At 47.3% G+C, this 23,075-nt stretch overlaps 1 protein-coding gene across 6 annotated transcripts in view; it reads right to left on the reverse strand.

Annotated features, from left to right (window-relative positions):
* The window catches only part of PPP1R12A (protein phosphatase 1 regulatory subunit 12A), a 127,574-nt gene extending 105,222 nt beyond the window's left edge, over positions 1–22,352 (reverse strand). Inside the window, exon 1 of one of the 6 annotated variants that reach the window (XM_040410432.1) lies at positions 21,810–22,350. In XM_040410432.1, the coding sequence (XP_040266366.1) occupies positions 21,810–22,046 (237 nt within the window). In that variant the 5' untranslated portion in view covers positions 22,047–22,350. Of the gene's footprint in view, positions 1–21,809 lie in introns of all 6 variants that reach the window. The other 5 variants (XM_040410398.1, XM_040410408.1, XM_040410424.1 and 2 more) reach the window with 5 other exon arrangements.
* Positions 22,353–23,075: the final 723 nt, after the last annotated feature.

Raw genomic sequence — 23,075 nt, forward strand, 5'->3', positions numbered from 1 at the left:
TTTTTTTTTTTTAAGTGAACCTGTCAACATACCATGCAGTGTTGGAGCTGGAAGAGATGAGCAGATTGATATCTAGTTTTATAAGATTTAGCATAACGTGTCATTTTTAACATTAAAAGTCGCTCTTGATTTTGAATAACTGTTTGATTTTTAAAGTGGAAAGTGGTGCCTCGGAACCGAACCAGAGTTTGGTTTCAAGTTTTAAAGTAGTTTTCCACTTAAAAAATTAACTAGTGAAGTTATTCAACGACCTCAGGCGCGACTCATCGGAGCCCATACATTCTAATACTGTACAGAGACGGATCTCTGAATTATTCCAAAGCTTGGAACGAAGCGACTGCAGATGAAGCATCCGAAGCTCACTTAGATCAACACTACTGAAGCCTTTCCTGTATAAGGCTACATGCACACGAACATTAGGGCTCCGTGCCCGTGCTGCGGACTGTAAATTGTGGTCCGCAATGCATGGGCACAAACCGTGGGGCAGCCGCATGAGGATCACGGACCCATTCACTTGAATGGGGACCGCGATCCGCATCAGATGGTCCACACCGCAAAAAACTATGACCTCATATTTCATTGCGGTGCGGAACAACGGAAAGAAACACCACGGAAGCACTCCGTAGTGCTTACGGTGTTCCGTTCTGTGACTCCGTTCCACATCTCCGGAATTGCGGACCTTTTCAAGTGAATGGGCCCGCATCAGTGATGCGTTGTGCACGTTGCCGGCGGCTGTGGATTGCCGACCCACCGTTTGCCGGCCACCCAACGGCCGTGTGCATGAGGCCTAAATGTGTATACATAGATAGCGGTCAGTGACTGATGATCGGACTAGCCACTAGCCATAAATACCAATCTGCTCACATCCTCCTGATCTATAACATGGTGTCTGCTAATTGCACTGGATGATTTTAATGGAAACGAGTTGCCTTTAACAGACCCCTGCACATTGTTTACCTGTTGAAAAACGCATACTCCCCTGCTGCCTACCACTCCGTTCCAGCTGCCTAATGTGGTCTTCCAGTTCTCATCCTGTAAACTATTGACGGATAGGATCACATATGCCGCTGCAGAAAAAGACTAGCCTCAGCGGTGACATGTTTCCAAACAGCACATGAACCAGCAGTGACATGCTGCTTAGAGGGGTTCTGCAGTTTGTTTAAAATGATGATCTATCCTCTGGATAGATCATCAGCATCTGATCGGCGGGGGTCCGACACCTGGGACCCCCACCGATCAGCTGTTTGAGAAGGCCTGGACACGGCTAAGCTCTGTTCACTTGAATGGAGCTTAGCTGCGCCCAGGCCAGTTGATACTAGTCGTGACGTCACTTGGCCAGCGGTAAACAGTGAGAAGTCCGCGGCACTACTGCCAGCGTCGCTGCCTTCTCAAACAGCTGATCGGCGGGGGTCCCAGGTGTCGGACCCCCGCCGATCAGATGCTGATGATCTATCCAGAGGATAGATCATCAGTTTAAACAAACTGCGGAACCCCTTTAAGGAAACATCCCAGCTGAGGCCAGTCATTGGCTGCAGCAACACAGAAAACCCAGTCCATCCATAAATTTACAGAACGGGGCTGGAAGACTGCTGAACAAAGCAGCAAGGAACAGGCGAGCACGTCTTTAAACAGGTACAACATGGTGAAGGGGTAAGATGTAAAAGTTTACCATTACTTTTTTTTTTTTTTAACCAGACTCTGCAGGATACAGGATCATGGTGTGCTGCATTTTTGTATCATTTTTTCAAATGTACACATCAAACGGAGACATAGAACGTGATTTGAACCCACCTATAGTGACAAATGTGTTGATCGGTTGGGGTTCAAATGTTGAGAGCCCCCTGCAATCACTAAAGAGAAAGAAGGGCTCACAGAGCACCAGAAGATGGGCTCAGAAAGTCTAGGAGCCAGCACAAGAAACCATAAAATACATTGTAAACCATTTAATAAAGCAACACCCATTCACAAGCTAAATATTTAGAGTCAAGACAAATATGTAGAAGCCTATAGAAACATTCTCCCCTCTTGTGATGGAAAGGCACTCCCATTAGAAAGGAGCCCAAACTGCTGAAAACGAGCAAAGTCCAGAAACATGGCCACAAAAGGAATTCCAGTAACTGGCAGAGTACCAGCTGCCACAAGACAAGAGTCAAACATGACATCACTGTATGGAGGCTTCCCCAAGGGCAGAAGAAAAGGACTTCTCAGTAAACCAGGGATACCCAACCTGCAGCCAAACTACAACTCCCTATAGCCATCAGGGCATGCTGGAGAGCAGCAGGTTGGGCATCCCTGCATTAAACTATTCTACACATTCATGAGGGGGAAATGCTATGTTCTAAGCAACTATTGGGAATGGCTGGTTTGTTCTTGATAATGGCCTGACACATCAGTCCGTGTAAAAGACCCTTAAAAGGGATTCTGTCACCAGGATTAACGATATGTAGATATTTATATGTGACCATTAGTCTTCATGCAGTGTTTACAATGATCCCTCTGTTTATGCTCTGTGTGCCTTATATTCTTATAAAAAGCGATCTTATTCATATGTAAATCACCTCTGTCAGGAGCCCAAGGGGTTGTCCCACGATCTCGACGTCATGTGATCTCTGCTCCGTAGTCTCGCGCAGGCGCAGTGGACACTGTAGTCTGCGCCCGTGCGGACTACTGGCACCGGCTTCAACTTGCGCATGCGCCGACTCTCTGCGCACCCCGATCGGACCGGAAAAGACTCTCTCTGCGCAAGTTGGTCCTAGGCGGAGGAATCTTCTCGCTCTTTTGACAATTTTGACCGACTTGCACAGAGAAAGAAAATATTTTCCGGTCCGATCGGGGTGCGCAGGGAGCCGGCGCATGCGCAGTGAACAAGTTAAAGCCGGTGCCAGTAGTCCGCACGGGCGCAGACTACAGTGTCCACTGCGCCTGCGCGAGACTACGGAGCAGAGATCACATGACGTCAGGATAGTGCAGTGAATAAATTAAGTAGTAGGTGGTGCTGCCCCCAGATCGATGGGCGCGGCTGGGCTCCAGGAGATCGTGGGACAACCCCTTGGGCTCCTGACAGAGGTGATTTACATATGAATAAGATCGCTTTTTATAAGAATATAAGGCACACAGAGCATAAACAGAGGGATCATTGTAAACACTGCATGAAGACTAATGGGCACATATAAATATCTACATATTGTTAATCCTGGTGACAGAATCCCTTTAAAGGGTTGTCCGGCCATATCGTCAGAATAGGTCCAACACCCCCGCCGATCAGCTGTTTGAAGAGGTGAGCGCTGCTACCTGTCCATTACCCTGGGGGAGGCAGGTGTCGGACCCCACCATTCTGATATTTATGACCTGTCCTGATGATAGGTCATCAATATATGTGGCCGGACGAGCCCTTTAAGGTACATCCTACAGAATTGCAAAGACATTTACAAAAAACAGCACAAAGCAGACCTGATGCACAACTAGACCAGAGCTCCTTCTGAATTCACAGCTCGTTGTGAAGTTCTGCTTTTTTCCTGCCTTAGACAGTAGTTTGTGGTTCATTAGATAAGAGATAACGATCAATAAACGATGGTTAATGGTTGGCATGATGACAGCGGGCATGGCTTATGTTGCGGGGCATCACGGATTGTAATAAGGGTAATGCTCATCAGATCTTCACAATGAGCTCACAGAAGTAAGGTCTGAAAACGCGCAGGTCGCCTGGGAAGTTCTGCATCAGGCCATTACATAACTTCACAGTGATGAAACCTATGCGCTAGCAGTGAGTGAACGGAAGTGTGGAAATCCTTTTATCTGAGTTGTCACACAAATCATCAGTTAGAGGTAAGCTGATCCATAACTGTGGGCACGCACCTCACTAGCAATATACAGCTGATATTTGGGGGGAATTATCTGCCTTCAGGGGACGCAGCACAAATACCTATTTCTTGGCTTTCTCCATCTTTAGTGTTTAGGGGATGGAAAAAAGGGCATATTCCTATCTGGATATTTATGGCATATCCAGAAGACCCTCACCTATCTTGAGAATGGAGCCCTGTCTCGTTGCCACTGCGAATAGTTCTGAAAATAGCCGAGTAAGCCATAATGTCCTATGCAGGCCTAAAAATCATATCTGTCAGCAGCACATTGCATAAAGATGGGATGTGCTGCCAACAATCTGCAGCTGTATGGGGACCAAACAACCTTGTCAGACCCCCACACAGTTTGCATCACATGGCGCGAAAACCCTTTTAAATGAAATGATATCATCAGTTGGCATTTCTTATGGCCAGACATTGGTCCATGTAAAAATGACTATTACACGGAGAGATTTGTCGTGGATAACAGCAATTTTTAGGCTGCCAAAATATGTGATCAGCCGAAAAAGGTTTGTTTGTTTGTCTGGCTGCAACATGTTTACATGGGTCAATAATCGGGAACACGCTTTCTTATGCAAGTTCTTCCACTGGATAGCCAGTCTGTGTAAAAGCCCTTGCAGCGGCTGATCTTCCAAGGAACACAGGATTTGGCATGGCCTATCCTTCCATCCCTGACGTCAGGCTAGCCATGAAGGCACCAGCAGAAAATAAATAAACTCAGTCAAATCCAGCGACACTCCAGTAGTTGCCACCAGCAATGATGTACTGTGACTGCTGCCGTCAACCTGGCTTCAATGGTCACATACTACTACCTCCAAGACCAGTGGAGGTGGTACGGTGGCACCATAAGTCTACCTCTTGCTCCACAGAGATGCCATGTATCACGTTCAGCTAGATACAGGACGTAGAAGATATTCTGCCCTGAAATCAATGCTTTTAGAGAACCACACCGTAATACAACATGCAATGAGATGTGGCAGACTGAACCAACCAGCACTTTGGGAATCTAGTATTATTTGACAGACCAACTTTGGTGAGATTTATTTACCCCGAAAGTCCACTCGATAAGGAGGTTACCGGTCAGCCATGTATTGTTCTCACAGATACAAAGTTACTGGGCTGACATTTCTTCGCTACCTGGATAAAGGTGGAGAAACAGGAGAGACCGGTTTCAGACGTTCAATCCCATCAGATCACTTGATGCTAATGTTCTACCAAACAGCACAATTGTGCGCTAAGTAGAGCTGGAGGAACTTCTAGAAACTAAGAGCACCGACAGGAAGAGAAGGAATTTGGCACATCATCCCAAAATGTACAGCACCATGTATGATCAGCGTTTATCTGACAACCATTTGCTAGGATTCTGTAAATCAGGTTGGCTCACATTAGAGGGGGTTCATCAATAAAATGCACCATTTTATGTGCTGGCAAGAATTGCCACAAACTCCAAAGGGAGTCTGCCACCTCCAAAAGTGGTTTCAAAGTAAGCATACCATCATGTAGACCAGGCATGCTCCACCTGCGGCCTTTACAGCTGCTGTAAAACTACAACTTCCACAATGCCCTGCTGTAGGCTGTTCGGGCATGCTGGGAGTTGTAGTTTTGCAACAGCTGGAGGGCCGCAGGTTGAGCATGCCTGAAGTAGGGGGACCAGACCTACTCTTCTTTTGAAAATCTGATCCTCTAATCCAGAGAAATGCCTATTTTTATGCAGATTTTTTCAGTGCACTCCGTCCAGTGCCTCCCCCTTGTTTGATTGACAACCCCTGAGATTTTAGAGCTGGCAGCAATGACACAGAGGACGCCAGGTGCATAACCTCAGCAGCCCTAACCACGGTCCAAGGAAAACCTCATTTCCAGAATTTTTTTAAAAAAAGAATTATTCTAGAGAATTATATTTTCATAAGAAAGGGACAATATGCTTACACTGAAACAGATTTTTGGAGATGACAGGCTACCTTCAACAAAATGGAGCATGTGGCATGATACATTTGGAGGAAATGGCAAGGTTTCCTTACACCACTTTATGGCTGGTAAAGTTTGCACCTGTAGATGGTGCACACCCTTAATAAATGTTGTATTTTACAAATCTTCCCCGATAAATCCATTCTTGATACTTTATTAAACTGTCTGGTGCATGCCATGGGCAACTTTCCCAAATATTCTGTAGCATTTTAGATCTCACTCCCTCATTCCTTGTCCTTTACCTTTCCACTGGATATCACATTGATTTAGACAATGCTCCAACCTCGTTCAGCTCAGTTATATTCCTGGATAACTGACTGTGTGCTAAGGCTGAATTCACATTTCATTTTTGTTCATCATATGCGCTGTGAATATTCTTAATACCCCCATACACGGCACATTAGGGTATTGTCAGCCAAAGCTGAATGGTTAGGGTGACTTAATCAAGTGTATGGATACTTTGAACTACTAACCCCCTTTGTTTTACTTATACCATACAGTAATCAGTGTAAAAAAAAAGTCCCAAAAAACTATGTTCAGCTGTTTTTTATCCCACCTCAAAAACTTATAAAAGCTGTTTAACCCCTTCCCTTTTAAGTACATATCTCAAACGTCCTTGCAGATATCAGGCTGTGTAAGAGCTAGATATTCAAGCCAGTTCTCGCTTTAAAGATGACAGTCTCAGCTTTAAAACAATACCCCTTAGGGTCTATTCACACGTCCGTAGTGTATTGCGGATCCCATAGAACTGCCTACTCTTTTCTGCAATTGCAGACAAACATGTTATATTTATTTTTTTCAGGAGCCGCGGACCGGAAGATCGGGGCCGCGCTCCGAAAATGCGGACAGCACACTGTGCTGTCCGCATCTCATCCGGCCCCATAGAGAATGAATGGGTCCGGATCTGTTCCGCAACGTTGCCCATTCTACGGACGTGTGAATGGACCCTTAAGAAAGGGGTCTCAGACATACCTGCAGGTTTCATTCCTGGCTGATTTCTAAGTGCGGTAACTAGCAACTTATTAGGTTACAGCTAGTGTTGAGGGAATTTGTGTTTTAAGTTCTGCGTTCAAAGTTCGGGTTCAGGTTATCGAAGAATCCATATATGGATTCCACTACCACGGACCATAACGGAATCTGGAATCCATAACGGAATTCTTTGATAACCTGAACTTTGGACGCAGAACTTAAAACACAAGTTCGCTCAACACTAGTTACAGCCTCAATCTTAGGCCTCTTGCACACGACCGTGTGCTGACCGGGCCCGTGGGGCAGACGCATGCGGATCGCGGACCCCTTCACTTGAATGGAGTCTGCGATCCGTCCGTTGCACAAAAAGATAGAACAAGCACTGAAAGGAACCCCACGGAAGCACTCAAGTGAATGGGTCCGCATCCGTGATGCGGAATGCCAGGGCTCCAGATGGCGACCAAAATGGTCGCCAATGCGACTTAGTATTTACAAATGGCGACAAGACTTTTTAGTTGAATACAACGGCGGGCACAGGAGATGATAGTTCTCTGCCCTGCCGCGGATGTTCTTCTCAGCAGCGCAGTGGAGGAGGAGTCTCTCCCTCCCCCCTGTGCAGCTGCCAATAAGAGAGACGGGAGGAGCTGTGCCCACTGCGCCACCAATGGAGATAACTGACCTGTTAATACAAATACAGGAGGCGGGTGCCGGAATCACATAGCCGTCACCCGACCTCTATGACAGGGAGCTGCGATCAGCGGCAGTTAACCCTTCAGGTGCGGTACCTAAGGGGTTAACTGCCGCTGATCGCAGCTCCCTGTCATAGAGGTCGGGTGACGGCTATTTGATTCCGGCACCTGCCTCCTGTATAATAAACATTGGTCTCCCCCCCCCCCCAACACCCCAGTATAATAAGTATTGGTGGCGCTGTGCGCCCACCCCCCCTCCCAGTATAATAAACATTGGTGGCGGAGTGCCAGTGAGGGTTAAAAAATAAATTGACTCACCTCCTCCAATTGATCGTGTAGCTGCCGGTCTCCTGTTCTTTCTTCAGGACCTGTCAAAGGACCTGTGGTGACATCACTGAGCTCATCACATGGTCCATTACCATGGTGATGGATCATGTGATGTACCATGTGATTAACACAGTCATGTCACCACAGGTCCTTTGACAGGTCCTGAAGAAAGAACAGGAGACCGGCAGCTACGCGATCAATTGGAGGAGGCGAGTTAATTATTTTTAATTTTTTAACCCTCAATTGACCTTCTACTAAGCATTCTGTATTAAAGAATGCTATTATTTTCCCTTATAACCATGTTATAAGGGAAAATAACAGTGAATAGACTCATCCTAGCAACCATGAGTGAAAATCGCACCGCATCCGCACTTGCTTGCGGATGCTTGCGATTTTCACGCAGCCCCATTAACTTATATAGGGCCTGCGTTGCGTGAAAAACGCTCAACATAGAGCATGCTGCGATTTTCACACAACGCACAAGTGATGCGTGAAAATCACCGCTCATGTGCACAGCATCATAGAAGTGAATGGTTCCGAATTCCGTGAGGTGCAATGCATTCACCACACGCATTGCACCCGCGCAGAAATCTCGCCCATGTGAAAGGGGCCTAAGGGTGAATAGGACAATGGTTCCAGCCCCTAAGGGGGCTAATAGTAAAAAAAAAAAACCACAAAGGCTACTTTCACACTTGCGGCAGTGTGATCCGGCGGGCAGTTCCGTCGTCTGAACTGCCTGCCGGATCCGCCAATCTGGATGCGACAAAGCATTTGTGAGACGCATCTGGATGCAGATCCATCTCACAAATGCATTGAAAGAACGAATCCATCTCTCCGCTTGTCATGCGGACAGACGGATCCGTCTTGTATCTTTTTACCGGCCTGCGCATGCGCAGACCGGAAAGGACGGATCCGGCATTCCGGTATTTTGAATGCCGTATCCGGCACTAATACATTCCTATGGGGAAAAATGCCGGATCCGGCATTCAGGCAAGTCTTCAGTTTTTTTTTGCCGGAGATAAAACCGTAACATGCTGCGGTTTTATCTTTTGCCTGATCAGTCATAATGACTGAACTGAAGACATCCTGATGCATCCTGAACGGATTACTCTCCATTCAGAATCCATGGGGATATGCCTGATCAGTTCTTTTCCGGTATAGAGCCCCTGTGACGGAACTCTATGCCGGAAATGAAAAACGCAAGTGTGAAAGTACCCTAAAATATTAAGTTTAAATCCCCCCTTTCCCAATTTTACATATAAAATATATGGTATGCAGCCTGTCAGCACTGATTCCACCCCCCCCCCCCCCCCCCCCCCACTTTTCGGATGGCTGACAATCTCAGCTTTAAAGACCTAAGGCCTGTTGTACACGGTCGTTGCCCCGCCGTGGCCGTATTGCGGCCCGTATATGGCAGGTCCGCAATACACTGGGCACCAGCCGTGTGCATTCAGTGCTCCAGACTAAAAAAAAAATACCTAGTAGCCATTGGCTCCTGAACTGAAAAATTTAGGAGCCAAATTAAATTTCTACTCGCCAAATCGAAACCGAATCAAAATTTTGGTATCGAAGCAACCCTACGGCACTTACCGCATAGGACTTTTTAAAATATTTTAATAGTTTGGACTTTTCAGACGTGGCGATATGCAATATGTTGTATTTATTGTTTATATATTTTAGATGTAAAATTGGGAAAGGGGGATGATTTTTTTCACACTCTTCCTGCTGCCCTGTGCATAGTGCACACAGCAGCAGGGAGATTACCATGGAAGGCTTCAGTAGCGTCCTGGCTGCCATGGTAACCGATCGGAGACCCAGAATTACACAGCTGGGGATCCGATCAGAAGCTGCCACTGCACCACCAATGAAGAGGGGACCCTGTGGCCACTGCCACCAATGATTTTAATACTGGGGGGATTAAGGGGAGGGGGTGATAATTAACATTTAATACAGGAGGCGAATGTGGCACCTGAGGGGGTTAACTGCCGCTGATCGCAGCTCCCCGCCAGCACCCACCTTCTGGATTTGTATTAAACGATTACTTTTATTGGTGGTGCAGTGCGCCCGCCCCTCTCCTTATTGGTGGCAGGGGCACATAGGGGAGGGAGAGAGTGCCTAGTTCTCTGATACTAGACTGCACAATAGCAAAGCCTAGTATCGAAAAAAGGTAAATCCCGATATCGAGGTCGATATCAGACAAAAGTATCAATTGAGTATCGAACAACCCTAATTCAAACTTCCCTAGTTCCTTGCCGACCAGTTTGCCAGGCTACAGCGATATGGCATGTTGACACATGACTTCTGCAGTCAATCACTGGCTGTAGCAGTGACACATCAATACCAGTCAAGGCTACAGTGACCAGATGTTGTGTCAATATAGCTGGAGACTGGGGAATTGCAGGGAAGCATCAGCACAGGAAAATAAAGCTCTGAGCCTACACCGTGCAATCAGTGCAAGCTAGTGTGTTTAGCGAACTTGTGTTTTAAGTTGGGCGTCCAAAGTTGGGGTTATCGAAGAATCCAGTTAAGCTTTTCGAATTCAGTTATGGTCCGTGGTGGCGGAATCCATAATGAGCATCTTTGATAACCCGAATCTTGGACGCCGAACTTAAAACACAAGTTCGCTCAACACTAGTGTAAGCTCTACTTCACAGAACCCCATTGTTACCGCCTTTTGTCAAGTTTAAATGCCATGGCAGTAGTAAAAATACCTATTAAGATCAAGTCAAATGTAAAAAGGTGAATGCAGAAAGTTTAAAACTGCACATTTTTTACAAACGGAGTACTTTTCTCACAAAGACACGTGCTCCATTTTTATCTTTTTATACAACATGCATGAACACATTTGGAATCATGCTGGATGCACAAGTGGGGCGTAAGACCATGCAATGGCTCTGCCAAATATATTCTGGCCCATCACCATTTACTTGTGTACTGTATTTGATGGTTAGCAGCAGAATGGGTTTTCTGTATTTGAAATTTATGGTCCTGTTATAGAGAAATATTAACTTTTCTGCATATGCAGATGAGGTGTTCGGCGCACCAATGGGTGTGCCTAGCTCCTTGGAGCACCACCATCATTCTTCCCCCTTAGCTCCTCCACCTGAGGGACATTGTCTTCCTGTCTGGCCCGGTAATCCCACATATTCACAGGTGAATAAAGAATCAGTGAATGTAGAGCTTGAATCTCGGCAGGCTGTACCCATTGCTGAGATTCAGACTTCGCATGTGCCAATTCAATATTCACAGGCACATGGCAGGATTTTAGGGCCAGGCAGGGAGACAGTGAAGCTAAGTGGCCCTGTCACTTAAAGGGAGGGGAAGTGGCTAAACGGAATGGAGATGGTAAAGTAGCGCGCCTCCAAGGGGATAGGTTAGTCCCTGGGTGCTCCAAACACATCATAAGCATATGCAATAAAGGGTGTACTTCTCTACAACGGGGCCACCGATTTCAAGTACAGAGGGATCGTTTAACTCTGCAAGATCAACCCTAACAGGCAGTGTGCCTGGTTTAATAGGGTTGATTATGCTGACAGATGCTCTTTAAAGTGGCTGTCCTGCAGATAAAAAAAAAAAAATCTAAATTGCTTTAAAATAAGTAATGCTCACCTCACTTGCACCTACACTGATAACGGAGCGGGGAAGGTGGTGGCATGAGGACCTCGGGTTTTTCAGGGTCTTGCCACCGTAAAGCGCTCTTCCCATAGCAATGAATAGGAGCGTACCACGCTTGCATTTATTTCTGTTAGGCCGACGGAAATAGCTGAGCCAGCGTTTATTCATTTCTGTGGAGCCACTGAAAATGGCCAGAGGGTGGCTGCGCATGCTCGATGTAGGTGCGGGTCCCAGAGGTTGGACCAGCACCTGTCAGACAATGAGGGGAACACCCTAGCGATATGCCCCCATTGTCCGAGGTGGAAAAAGCCCTTTAATTTACTGAGCAGGCTTATCCCGAGTGTGAAGAGACACCAGGAAGGGGGAACAGCAGCAGTGGAGGAATCAAGGAGCATATTTTTTAACCATTCTGCCTCTTTTCTTAATGTTTTCTCTTCAGATAACCCCAGTAAACGTTAGTGGTCACCCTTAGCACAAACACCACAGCAGAGTGCAGAAGACAATTTCAAGAAGTACTTAACCACAAACTTGTGAAGGTTATCCTTTTCCTCTTTTTCAGTTTGTCCATTTTTGGTTTATTTTTCTGTTCTGTTACAGATCAGAAGAATGAAAAACTAAGTGGTAATGTGAACTCTGCCTTATACGGTCTTCCTGTTCTGTCTGGCAGTTCTGAGGGGACCGCATGTATGCCAGTGGTGACCTTCCTGCTCTGGTCTTCACTACTGAGCATGCGCAGCACAATATCAGGTATAGTAACTAAGGGCCTTAAAGCAGCATGAAGTAACCTAGTATAACAGGTGGCATCATGGGCCCCCCACCGATCAGCTGTTCTGCAGTAGCTCCGGAACTACAGCTCCATCCACATTGACTCAGCTGTGTACTTCCAGCACCTATTTCTGAGATCGAGGTACTTAGGAACACCATATAAAAAAAAGTTACAGAAAACCCCTTTAACTTGGGCAACCTCCTTACCCTGATCAATCTTCTGTTTTGCTGGAGCGCCGCTGCCTTCTCAAACAGATGATCGGCAGGGGTCCCGGGTGTCGGACCCCCGCCGATCAGAAGCTGATGATCTATCCAGAAGATAGATCAGTTAAATGAAAGTGCAGAACCCCTTTAAGAGGGTTAGCATCTACCTACGTCCTCAGTAAGGTTTCTGACAGTAAGGCCTCTTTCACACGAGCGTGACAGATTAGGTCAGGATAGTGAAACTCGCACCATTTTGCAAGCAAGTTCAGTCAGTTTTGTCTGCAATTGCGTTCAGTTTTTTTCCACATGGGTGCAATGCGTTTTAATGCGTTTTTCACACGCGTGATAAAAAAAAGGAAGGTTTACAAACATCTCTTAGCAACCACCAGTGAAAAACGCATCGCATCCGCACTTGCTTCCGGATGCGATGCGTTTTACACTGAAGCCCCATTTACTTCTATGGGACCAGGGCTGAGTGAAAAACGCAGAATATAGAACATGCTGCATTTTTTTTACGCAACGCTGAACTGATCCGTGAAAAAAAAAAAAAAACGCTCATGTACACAGACCCATTGAAATGAATGGGTCAGGACTCCGTGCCGGCGCAATGCGTTCACGTCACGCATTGCACCCGCGCAGAAAACTCACTCGTGTGAAAGGGCCCAAAAATAGTATCACATGCTGTTTCTTCCAATAAAAAGGGGGGGAAAGCAAAACAGCTCCATAAAATGGATTAGGCCGGAGGCTAACAAACACGCCATGGATCTGTAAGGGTGGGTTCACACGTGGCAGATGCGGCGTTGTACAGTACTAGAAAAGTGGATGAAATTATCAATAAAAGGTGATGTGTTTTGTGCTGCTGATCCATGCCAAGATACACAGCGGACTTTCCTGTTGGATTTCAAGTCCAGTGTCTCTGTACCATAAGGCCCGTTCACACAGCATTTATTTTCCGGCAGAAATTCCATTGGAAAAAACGCTGTGTAAACGGTCCCTTAAAATAATAAAAGCAAGTACTGCCCGTGCTCCCGATTTATTTTGGACCATAAGTGTCTCCTTCTGCACAGCCCTCCAGCGCAGTTATAAGCCACTGCTGACCTTTAATTGGAGCATGTAGCTGTCACCGACAGCTGAGCCCCTCTCCACCGGCCCTGGAAAGGTGGACTGCCAAGAAGGGGTTAACCCCTCTAGAATGGTGGACAGCGCTGGCATGCACATAGGTGCACAATCATACAGGAGATGCAGGGCAAGGAGCCAAAATTCTTGACATTTTTCAAATACTAAAGCTGAAAGCAGCTGTCCTAGCGTAGCCTTATATTACATAGTAACAGTTTATGAGGCCGAAAAGAGACATCTGTCCATCCAGTTCTGCCTGTTATCCTGCAAGTTGATCCAAAGGCAAAAAAAATAAAAAACTGAGGTAGAAGCAAATTTTGATAATCTTTCAGCGTACTGTAGTTGCCCCATTCCAGTTATTATATTAGTTGCCCTCCTCTGGACCCTCTCCAGCTCTGCTATGTCTGCCTTGTTTACAGGAGCCCAGAACTGTACACAGTACTCCATGTGTGGTCTGACCAGTGATTAGTAAAGTGGCAGGACTATGTTCTTATCACGGGCATCTATGCCCCTTTTGATGCAACCCATTATCTTATTGGCCTTGGCAGCAGCTGTCTGACACTGGTTTTTGCAGCTTAGTTTCCTGTTCACTAAAATTCCTAGGTCCTTTTCCATGTCAGTGTTACCGAGTGTTTTACCATTTAGTATGTACAGGTGACTTGCATTATTTCTTCCTCAATCGTATACTTATTATTGCACTGTACAGACCTCGGCTATAGCAGGTTTAATACATCTACAATGCCATTTTCTCCCTACAGTCTGTTCAGTGCTGGATCCCTCTGACAGCTCGGTCCTCAGCCCCTCTCTGGATTAACCCACAAGACATTTATCACTTAACCATGGGATAAGACTGTCCTCTGAATGGAGCAGTAGTGTAGGTCAACCGCTCTACTCACTTCTACGGGACTGATACATGCATGCTTGGCTGAACCGAGCATGCATGTTTATATAGGAGCCAGGAGAATAGGTGGCGGACAGACAACGGCTACCTCAGGATGTTCATCTCACAGAAAAATGTATTTTTCGTGTAAAGTAGAAAACTCTTGAGCTGTCTTCTAAAAATAAAGGACTGAGAGACGTTTAAAGCAAACTGCTTCAGGCCACTCTCCCACGGGTGAGGTTACCAATGGACGGCACACGGACTGAACACTGACAGATTAAAGTCAGTAGTTTTAGGGCTGATGCAAACAAACAAAAAAAATCTGTGTCCGTTCCGGTTTTTTTTTGGCGCACATTTAAATGGGGCAGCAAAAGAACAGAAATGACTGAGTGTGCATTCTGTGTCCGTATGTCTGCATGGCCGTTCTGCAAAAAAAAAAATAATAAAATAGTCCTATTATTGCCCATAGGCCTGTGCAAATCGAGCTTCGGATCATAGATCCAAATTCGATTCGTTCAAAAACTTTGTTTAATGCAGTTTCCATACAACATTAAAATGTATTGGCTCCATGTAGGTAAAATTCGTATCGCCCGACGTTGCGTGAGACTTTTGTGAATGACTTCGGAGTTCCTATCTGCATATTTAAAAACATTTAAAGGGGTTGTCCGAGTTCAGAGCTGAACCCGGACATACCTCCATTTTCACCCAGGCAGCCCCTCTGACTTGAGCATCATGCTCCGATGTTATCCTTTGCCCTGCGCGATTGGGCGGGGTTTAGCACTGCCCTAGCCAGAAAAATGGCTAGGGCAGCGCTAAAGTCCGCTCATCAGAGCAGTTGATGCCACCGAACACCCTGCCGGGAGGAAGCCTCCAACGGGCAGTGTGTTATAGTAAATAAAAGAGCCCTTTCCCTGCGCAATCCAGCCAGGACAAGGGAGCGCATCAGAGCATGAACTGCTCCGATGCTAACATCAGGGGGGCTGACTGGGTGAAAATATGGATATGTCCGGGTTCAGCTCTGAACCCTGACAACCCCTTTAATATAGCAATCCGAAGTGGGCTTTGTTACGGACTGGTACCTCGGTACCACAGCAGACTTCGGATTCCTATTAGGAACACCGAAGTCATTCACAGAAGTCGCACCCAACTTCAGGTGATGAGAAGTTTTCCTACACTGAGCCAATACATTTTATTGCTGTTCTTGAACGAATCGACTTCGGGTCTATGATTAATTCGCTGAAGCCTAACTGCCCACATTCCGGACATGGATCATAGGACAGTCCTATTAGGGGCCAGCCGCTCAGTTCAAATGAATGCAGAATGCACGCAGCCCGGGATCCGTGATTTGCGATAGTGTGCATAAGCCCTTATTCACGTCAGTTTTTTCCACTGACCAGATTTGCAGTAAACCCTGAAGCAAAACTGAGGGAAAAATGACTTTTTCTGAAAAGTTCTGTATTGCTCATATGAAAGAGGCCTACAGCCCACCTGACAGGAACCTGGCATGCCATGGGATGAGTTGTACCATCAGTGCCCCTCTGATTCTCTGGGCCAACAGATGGGGGGGCAGGCATGTCCAATAGGTTCTCAGTCTCTTGATATAAACTAAAATCTTTAAATTCACTGACAGTAAACCGCTCTTGAAGAATTTTTACAGAAAACATTGCAGAATTAAAACTGTTTTCCAGGATTTTTATACTGATGACCTATCCTCATCCCTCAGGATAGGTCATCAGTATCTGAACCGTGGGGATCTGACACCCGGGACCCCCGCCGATCAACTCCTTTGAAAAGGCACTGGAGCTCCTGCCTTCTCGCAGCTTACCAAGCACAGCGCCGTACATAGCATAGTGGCTGTGCTTGGTATTGCACATCATACTACATCAGTCCGGGAATTGTGGCTGTCACACGGACTGCGTTTCATGGACCGGGCACTCTAAACTGTCCTCGGCCTGAGATTAGATACCCTGCACATCTCTCCAACCAGAGCCCCCTGTGACAGATGCAGTAGTATCCTCCACGTTTGGAATTAGATGACTAGTGAGCAAATCATTCCTGCCCACAGCAAACCTACAGCAAGGATGCGACGTGCAACAGAATTTCACCAACTACTTCATCAGTTTTTCGAGGACTGTTGTGCGGAGTTGGGCTGGATAAATCCTCAGCTCCAGGTTGCCATGGCAACCAAATGACACCAGCGGAAGCCAAGCCTGTCATCTCAGAATGCTGTTAACCCCTCTATCTTCATGCCAAGTAGAAGCATGGTGTGCTCGGCCGGGAAGAGAGGAGTCATGGCAGCAGCACCTTCCCTCTACATACATCGGCACAGAGATCCCTTTAAGAAGTACTTTAACGTCTAAAGTAGCAGCGGAAAAAAATGGCAATAAGTCAATAAGGGGCTGGTCACATCACGGTTTTGTAACACGTTTAAAGGGAACCTGTCACCGGGATTTTGTGCATAGAGCTGAGGACATGAGTTGCTAGATGGCCGCTAGCACATCCGCAATACCCAGTCCCCATAGCTCTGTGTGCTTTTATTGTGTATAAAACCGATTTGATACATATGCAAATTACCTGAGATGAGTCCTGTCCATGACTCATCTCACGTACAGGACTCATCTCAGGATAATTTGCATATGTATCAAATCGTTTTTTTACACAATAAAAGCACACAGAGCTATGGGGACGGGGTATTGCGGATGTGCTAGCGGCCATCTAGCATCCCATGTCCTCAGCTCTATACACAAAATCCCGGTGACAGGTTCCCTTTAACACATACATTGGGGAAAAATGGATGGAGAAGTTTAGTACACTGTGCTTTCCCAGCAAAGAAAGATACATTAATGGGGACTTTGTTTTAGAATGGAATCCTATGAGGATGATGTCTGAGGCTCTATAATCAGGATCAACCCTACCAGGCATATAGCGCTGACAATACCTCTCTTCCTGCTGTCGGTGGTCCGGAGGTGGAGAAAAATGAACCTTTTAAAAAATGCAAATGAAGTATTCAAGCACCAGGAGGCGGGCTTGTGCGTTTGAAGCACCACTCCATCAATGCCCCTGGTGCTCCATAATAAGGCCCTCTGCTGTAGTTCACGCCCCCTGACTTTAGATTGACAGTGCTAGACCCTCTGGTGGAGCACTGAGTAGGGTTGTAGCGGGTATCGAATTATCGATACCCAATCCATACTTTTGTACCGGTATCTATTCGATACCGGGATTTGACATTTACCGATACTAGGCTGTGCTACTGCGCAGCCTAGTATCAGTGATCATTGAGCGCGTTGCTCTCAGCACGCTCCCTGTCCTCTTCAGCAGCACAGGGGAGGAGTCCCCCCCCTCCTGTGCCCCCACTGCTGCCAAGAAGAGAGAGGGGCTGTGGTCACTGCGCCACCAATGTTTTTAGTACTGGGGGAGGGGGGCGCCCTGCACCACCAATGATGTTAACTCACCCATTAATACAAATACAGGAGGCGGGTGCCAGCGGAAGAATCACATAGCCGGCACCCGACCTCTATGACATGGCGCTGTGATCCGCGGCAGTTAACTCCTAGATCGCAGCGTCCTGTTATAGAGGTCGGGTGCCAGCTATGTGATTCTGCCTCCAGCACCCGCCTCCTGTATTTGAATTAATGGGCGAGTTAACATCATTGGTGGTGCAGTGCGCCCCCCCTCTCCAAGTATTTAAGTCATTGGTCGCAGTGGCCACAGGGTCCTCTCCCCTCCTCCTCATTGGCAGTTCCCATCAGAGTCCCAGCAGTGTAGTCCTGGGGCTCCGATCGGTTACCATGGCAGCCAGGACTCTACTGAAGCCCTGGCTACCATGGTGAGCTCTCTGCTGCTATGTGCACAGAGCAGCAGGGACAGTGTGAAGTCCTAGTCACCCCACTAGAGCTCTATCAGGGTAAATAGGACAAGGGATGAAAAGATCCAGGTTATAGCCCCTAAGGGGGGTAATAGTTATTAAATAAAAAGTAAAAAAAAAACATTAAGTATAAAACACCCCCTTTCCCAATTTTACATATAAAATAAACATATTACATATCGCCACGTCCAAAAAAGTGCGAACTATTAAAATATTTAAAAAAATCTATGCGGTGAACGCCGTAACAGGAAAAAAAAAAAAAACTTTGCGATTCGACTTTTTTTGTCAGCTTGTCCCCCCCCAAAAAAATAGGATCGGACTGTTTGATTATAAGCCGGACGTTACATAAGGGCGGAATGCACAGGGCTTTTTTGGCGTTTTATTGTATTCGCGTGGTATCGAGTATCGCAATACTTTTTTATGGTATCGAAATAGTCAAAATTTTGGTGTCAAAACAACCCTAGCACCGAGATCCCGTGCCTGCGCACACATCTTCAGCTTCATCCCTGACTTGTGAAGATGTATAGTGTGTCACATCACTGAACCAAGAAGTGAAAGCGCATGCGCACTGTACAGCTTCACAAGCCAGGAACAAAGTTGAAGTTGTGTGCGCGCACCATTCTGGACACGGCACGGGATCTCAGCGATAGACCAGAGGGGCATCATTATGGAGCACCGGGGGCGTCACTGCAGCGGTGCTCCAAACACATAAGCTCACCTCCTGGTGCTCGAATACGTCATTTGCATAGGTTTAAAAGTTTATTTTTCTCCACCACCAACAGCATAAAGAAAGGTATTGTTTTTGTCAGCGTCATCAACCCTACCAAGCTATATGCCTGGTGGGATAGGGTTGATTAAAGTACACATTTTGTGTATATGTTAAACGTAGGACAAGAACGTGATGTGAAGAACGCAGCCTATCAATGTCCGTTTTCTCTGCCAACTTTGCCACTGTTCCTGCTGCCATTTTTGTAGTCACCAGTGAGGCTACTTTCACATTAGTGTTTCTTGCGTCTCCGTCATGGATCTGCAAAAACGCTTCCGTTACCATAATACAACCGCATGCATCCATCATGAACGTATCCGGTTGTATTATGTCTTCTATAGCCATGACGGATCAGACTTGAAAGTCAATGGGGGACGGATCAGTTTTCTATTATGTCAGAGAAAACGGATCCGTCCCCATTGACTTACATTGTGTGTCAGGACAGATCAGTCTTGCTCCGCACCACATCGAGGACAAACTGCGAAGGGAGCGCAACCAAACGGAACGGAATGCATTTTGGTGCATTCCGTTTCATTCAGTTTTGTCCCCATTGACAATGAATGGGGACAAAACTGAAGCCTTTTCATCCAGTATTTAGATCCTAGAACAGGTCTCAATAGCGGAATTGAAAACGCTAGTGTGAAAGTAGCCTAAAAGGGGTGTGGATTTAAAGTCGACAACCATGTGAAATCAGACTGGTGTACAAGGCAGCAGTACCGCCAGAGTAGGGGTGCACATCAGGAGAATTTCCCAGCATACACCTTAGGGCACGTTCACACGAATGTATTTTGCGTTCTGTATACGGGCAGTTTTCGGCGTTCCGCATACGGTCCGTATTTGGAACCATTCATTTCAATGGGTCCGCAAAAGATGCAGACAGCACTCTGTGTGCAGTTTGCATCCGTTGCTCTGTTCCGTGGCCACGCAAAAATTATGAGTCCTGTCCTATTCTTGTCCGTTTTGCGTACAAGAATAGGCATCTCTATAATGGGCCTCCTGTTCCGTTCCGCAAATGGCGGAAGGCACACGGGCAGCATCCGTTTTTTTGCGGATACGCAATTTGCGGACCGCAAAAAACTGCACGGTCGAATGAACAAGCCATAATGGATGCCTGCAACCCAAGCATATGCATACATCGGCCATCGAATCCCATAAAAAAATTTTTTTTTAAAAACCAACATTCCTATACTTTTTTTTGTGGATGCTCCTGTATAGACTATGCTAGCGCGGGGGGGGGGGGGGGGGGGGGGGGTTGTATGCTGGCTTATAGCAGAGCATGGATGGGGGGGAGGGGGGGCGATCAGAAACTTCTGGCCTCCATCGACTTGCTGGACCCAATAGATGGAGAAATGTACATTAAACTTACACAGTACAACCAACGTGATCAAACGTCTTAGGCCTTGTTCACACCTGGAGCAGAACAAAAATAAACACATCAAATCAGTTGCGTGCATGACACACATGGCACCCAACAGTGTATGAAGGGTAACAGGACGAGCGTGCGCTGCATGCTGCTCTACTCTGCCCGGCATTTTCAATGGAAAGATGTGAACAAAGCCCTATGTGCCAGCAGTCAGTGCTTCAATAACTGGAGGAGCTGGGACAGGGAAGGTCAATATCGAACCCAAGTCCTCTAAATCTAGTGACTGGTGACTAAACTTCTGCTGCTCTCTATTAGGGGGGCGAAGACGGGCATGCAGCCGCCGCTCCTCATTTAGATGCACAGTAAAACACTAAATTGACCTTGACCGAAATCTCAGATTCCTTCTGTTTGTGCAAGTCCAGTCCCAGCTAAGCAGCTGTAGACAAAGCGGAGCAGTGCAACCCGAGCCTGCCCGGCGCTCAGCACCTCCTGATCAGCTCCCATTGCTAACCTGCCCTTATTTGGCCAACGCTGAGATTCCAATCTGCCGGCCACAAAGCCCTCATGCTAAGGAACCTCTGCCGGCAGCGCCTCTCTACCAACTTCTGGTGGGCAGAGGACACATCACATCGCTCCCCAAGAGATCCTCACATCACAAGCAATAGGACGCTGTCATCGACTGCAATCGTATCACAATTCATTGATTTCCACCCAAAATCCAAACCGGCGTTCCATTCCACAGTTCGACAACTCGGACGTCAGCCTCTTCCTTTTCAGGTGACAGCAGGAAGCTGCCATCACGTCAGGTCTCATAGGGGCTGTCATCAACATCAATGAATGGCAGAGCTGAATAGGTAATAATAATAATAATCTAGCGGCAGCAAGGTGATCAGAACCAGAGGATCACAACCTGGTCAATACAGCTTTTCTGGAAACAGATAGACCCAAGAAATGATTGAATGGAACCCACAGCTTGAAGGAAGAAACGCAATGGATGTGAAGGAACGTTACGTTATCGAGGTGACACACGGCTCCTGTATACTAGACAGAAGCAGAATACACATGGCCGTGGAAGGTGGTCTATACTCTGCAGACACTTCTATGACTCAATATGAAGAAAGCAAGTAAAGAATCGCCAAGACCCTCCAAAGAAACCCGCCATCTCAGCGGCCCTAGTGCTAGAACGCGCTTCCAGGGGGTCTCTACCCATTGATCTACAATGACACTGGATGGTGATGGCAGACATGAGGGTGGCACCACTTTTGACCCTTCCTGAGGCCTGTGCCCACACTGGCAGTGGCTGGGCACAGTCCCTGACCACCACATCACCTGAGGATTGTAAACACACCACGCCTCTGTGGTGACATTTGCGAGGCAGAGATGTGACACTATGAATGACATGTCACGGGGCCTACAGCCGGGTACCTGGTGCAGGGCGGTGAGCCCGTCCACATTGGCGTAGTTGATGTCAGCCCCCCGGTCCAGTAACTTCAGCACCTCCTCACTGTCACCGCTGGAGCAGGCGGCCAGGAACACGGCCCCGTCGTCGAACTTCACCTTGGTCTTCTTCCGCTTGATGACGTGCGGCTCCACGTCCGTCTCTGAGCCGATCCAGCGCTTGAGCTGCTCGTTCCTCTTCTGTTTAGCGTCCGCCATCTTCATGCCCTCCCCCCTCCCAGCCCCGGGTCCTTCCCTTCCTGACTGGCTGCCGCGGTCTCCCTCTAGCCTTCCGCGAGGTTTCCTACAGGAGGGCTCCGAGGCCGCTCTACACCGCAGCCTCCGTGTCTCGGCGGAGTCCGGGGCCCACACCCAACACCTCTCTCACTGACACACAGACGTCTGCAGGCCCCGACCGGCTGCGCACACACAACGCGCGCCCGCGACGCTCATTTGCATATTCTCGCGAGAGAAGCGGGCGGCAGAACATATAGCTGTTGCGGAGTTGCTGTCCGCCACCGCCTTCGGAGAGGGGAGGGGCTATGGGGGCAGAGCGGCGCTGTGTTTGGCTGGTGGCGTGCTGACGTCACCGCTACCTTGTTTGGATGAGGATGAGTTGTTACTTGTAGTAAGGCAGTGGTTGCGCCGTGTACCGGGCGGGCGGCCAGCTGATCCTCTGATAGGGAAAGCCCTCGCTCACCTCTTCATTATGCTGGCCACTGGGTGGTTGTCCTGGAGGATGTGAAGCTTGTATCATTATAGCTACCCTGAGGTAGTGGGCAGCAGGTTGTCATGGCGCCATGCCCAGCAGTTTGCAAGATGTTTTGTGGATAGAGTTATATTTGTAGCCAAATATATCAATATGGCTTTTTGCAAAAAGTGGCACGTCCTCTGGAACCTTAAAGGGGTTGTCTCATCTGAGACAATGGGAGCATATCACTAGGATATGTCTGATAGGTGCGGGTCCCACCGATCTTCTAAACAGAGCCCCTTCACTGCTACTGTTCCCACACTTAGGGTCCATTCACACGTCCGCAAAAGGGGTCCGTATGCCTACTCAGTCAATTAAAGGGGTTTTCCCATCTCAGATAATGGGGGCATATCGCTAGGATATAGCCCCATTGTCTGATAGGTGCGGGTCCCACCTCTGATAGCCACACCTACAGTCGTGGCCAAAAGTTTTGAGAATGACACAAATATTAGTTTTCACAAAGTTTGCTGCTAAACTGCTTTTAGATCTTTGTTTCAGTTGTT

Source organism: Bufo bufo, chromosome 1 (assembly GCF_905171765.1).
Source record: "Bufo bufo chromosome 1, aBufBuf1.1, whole genome shotgun sequence".
NCBI classification, from domain to species: Eukaryota; Metazoa; Chordata; class Amphibia; order Anura; family Bufonidae; genus Bufo; species Bufo bufo.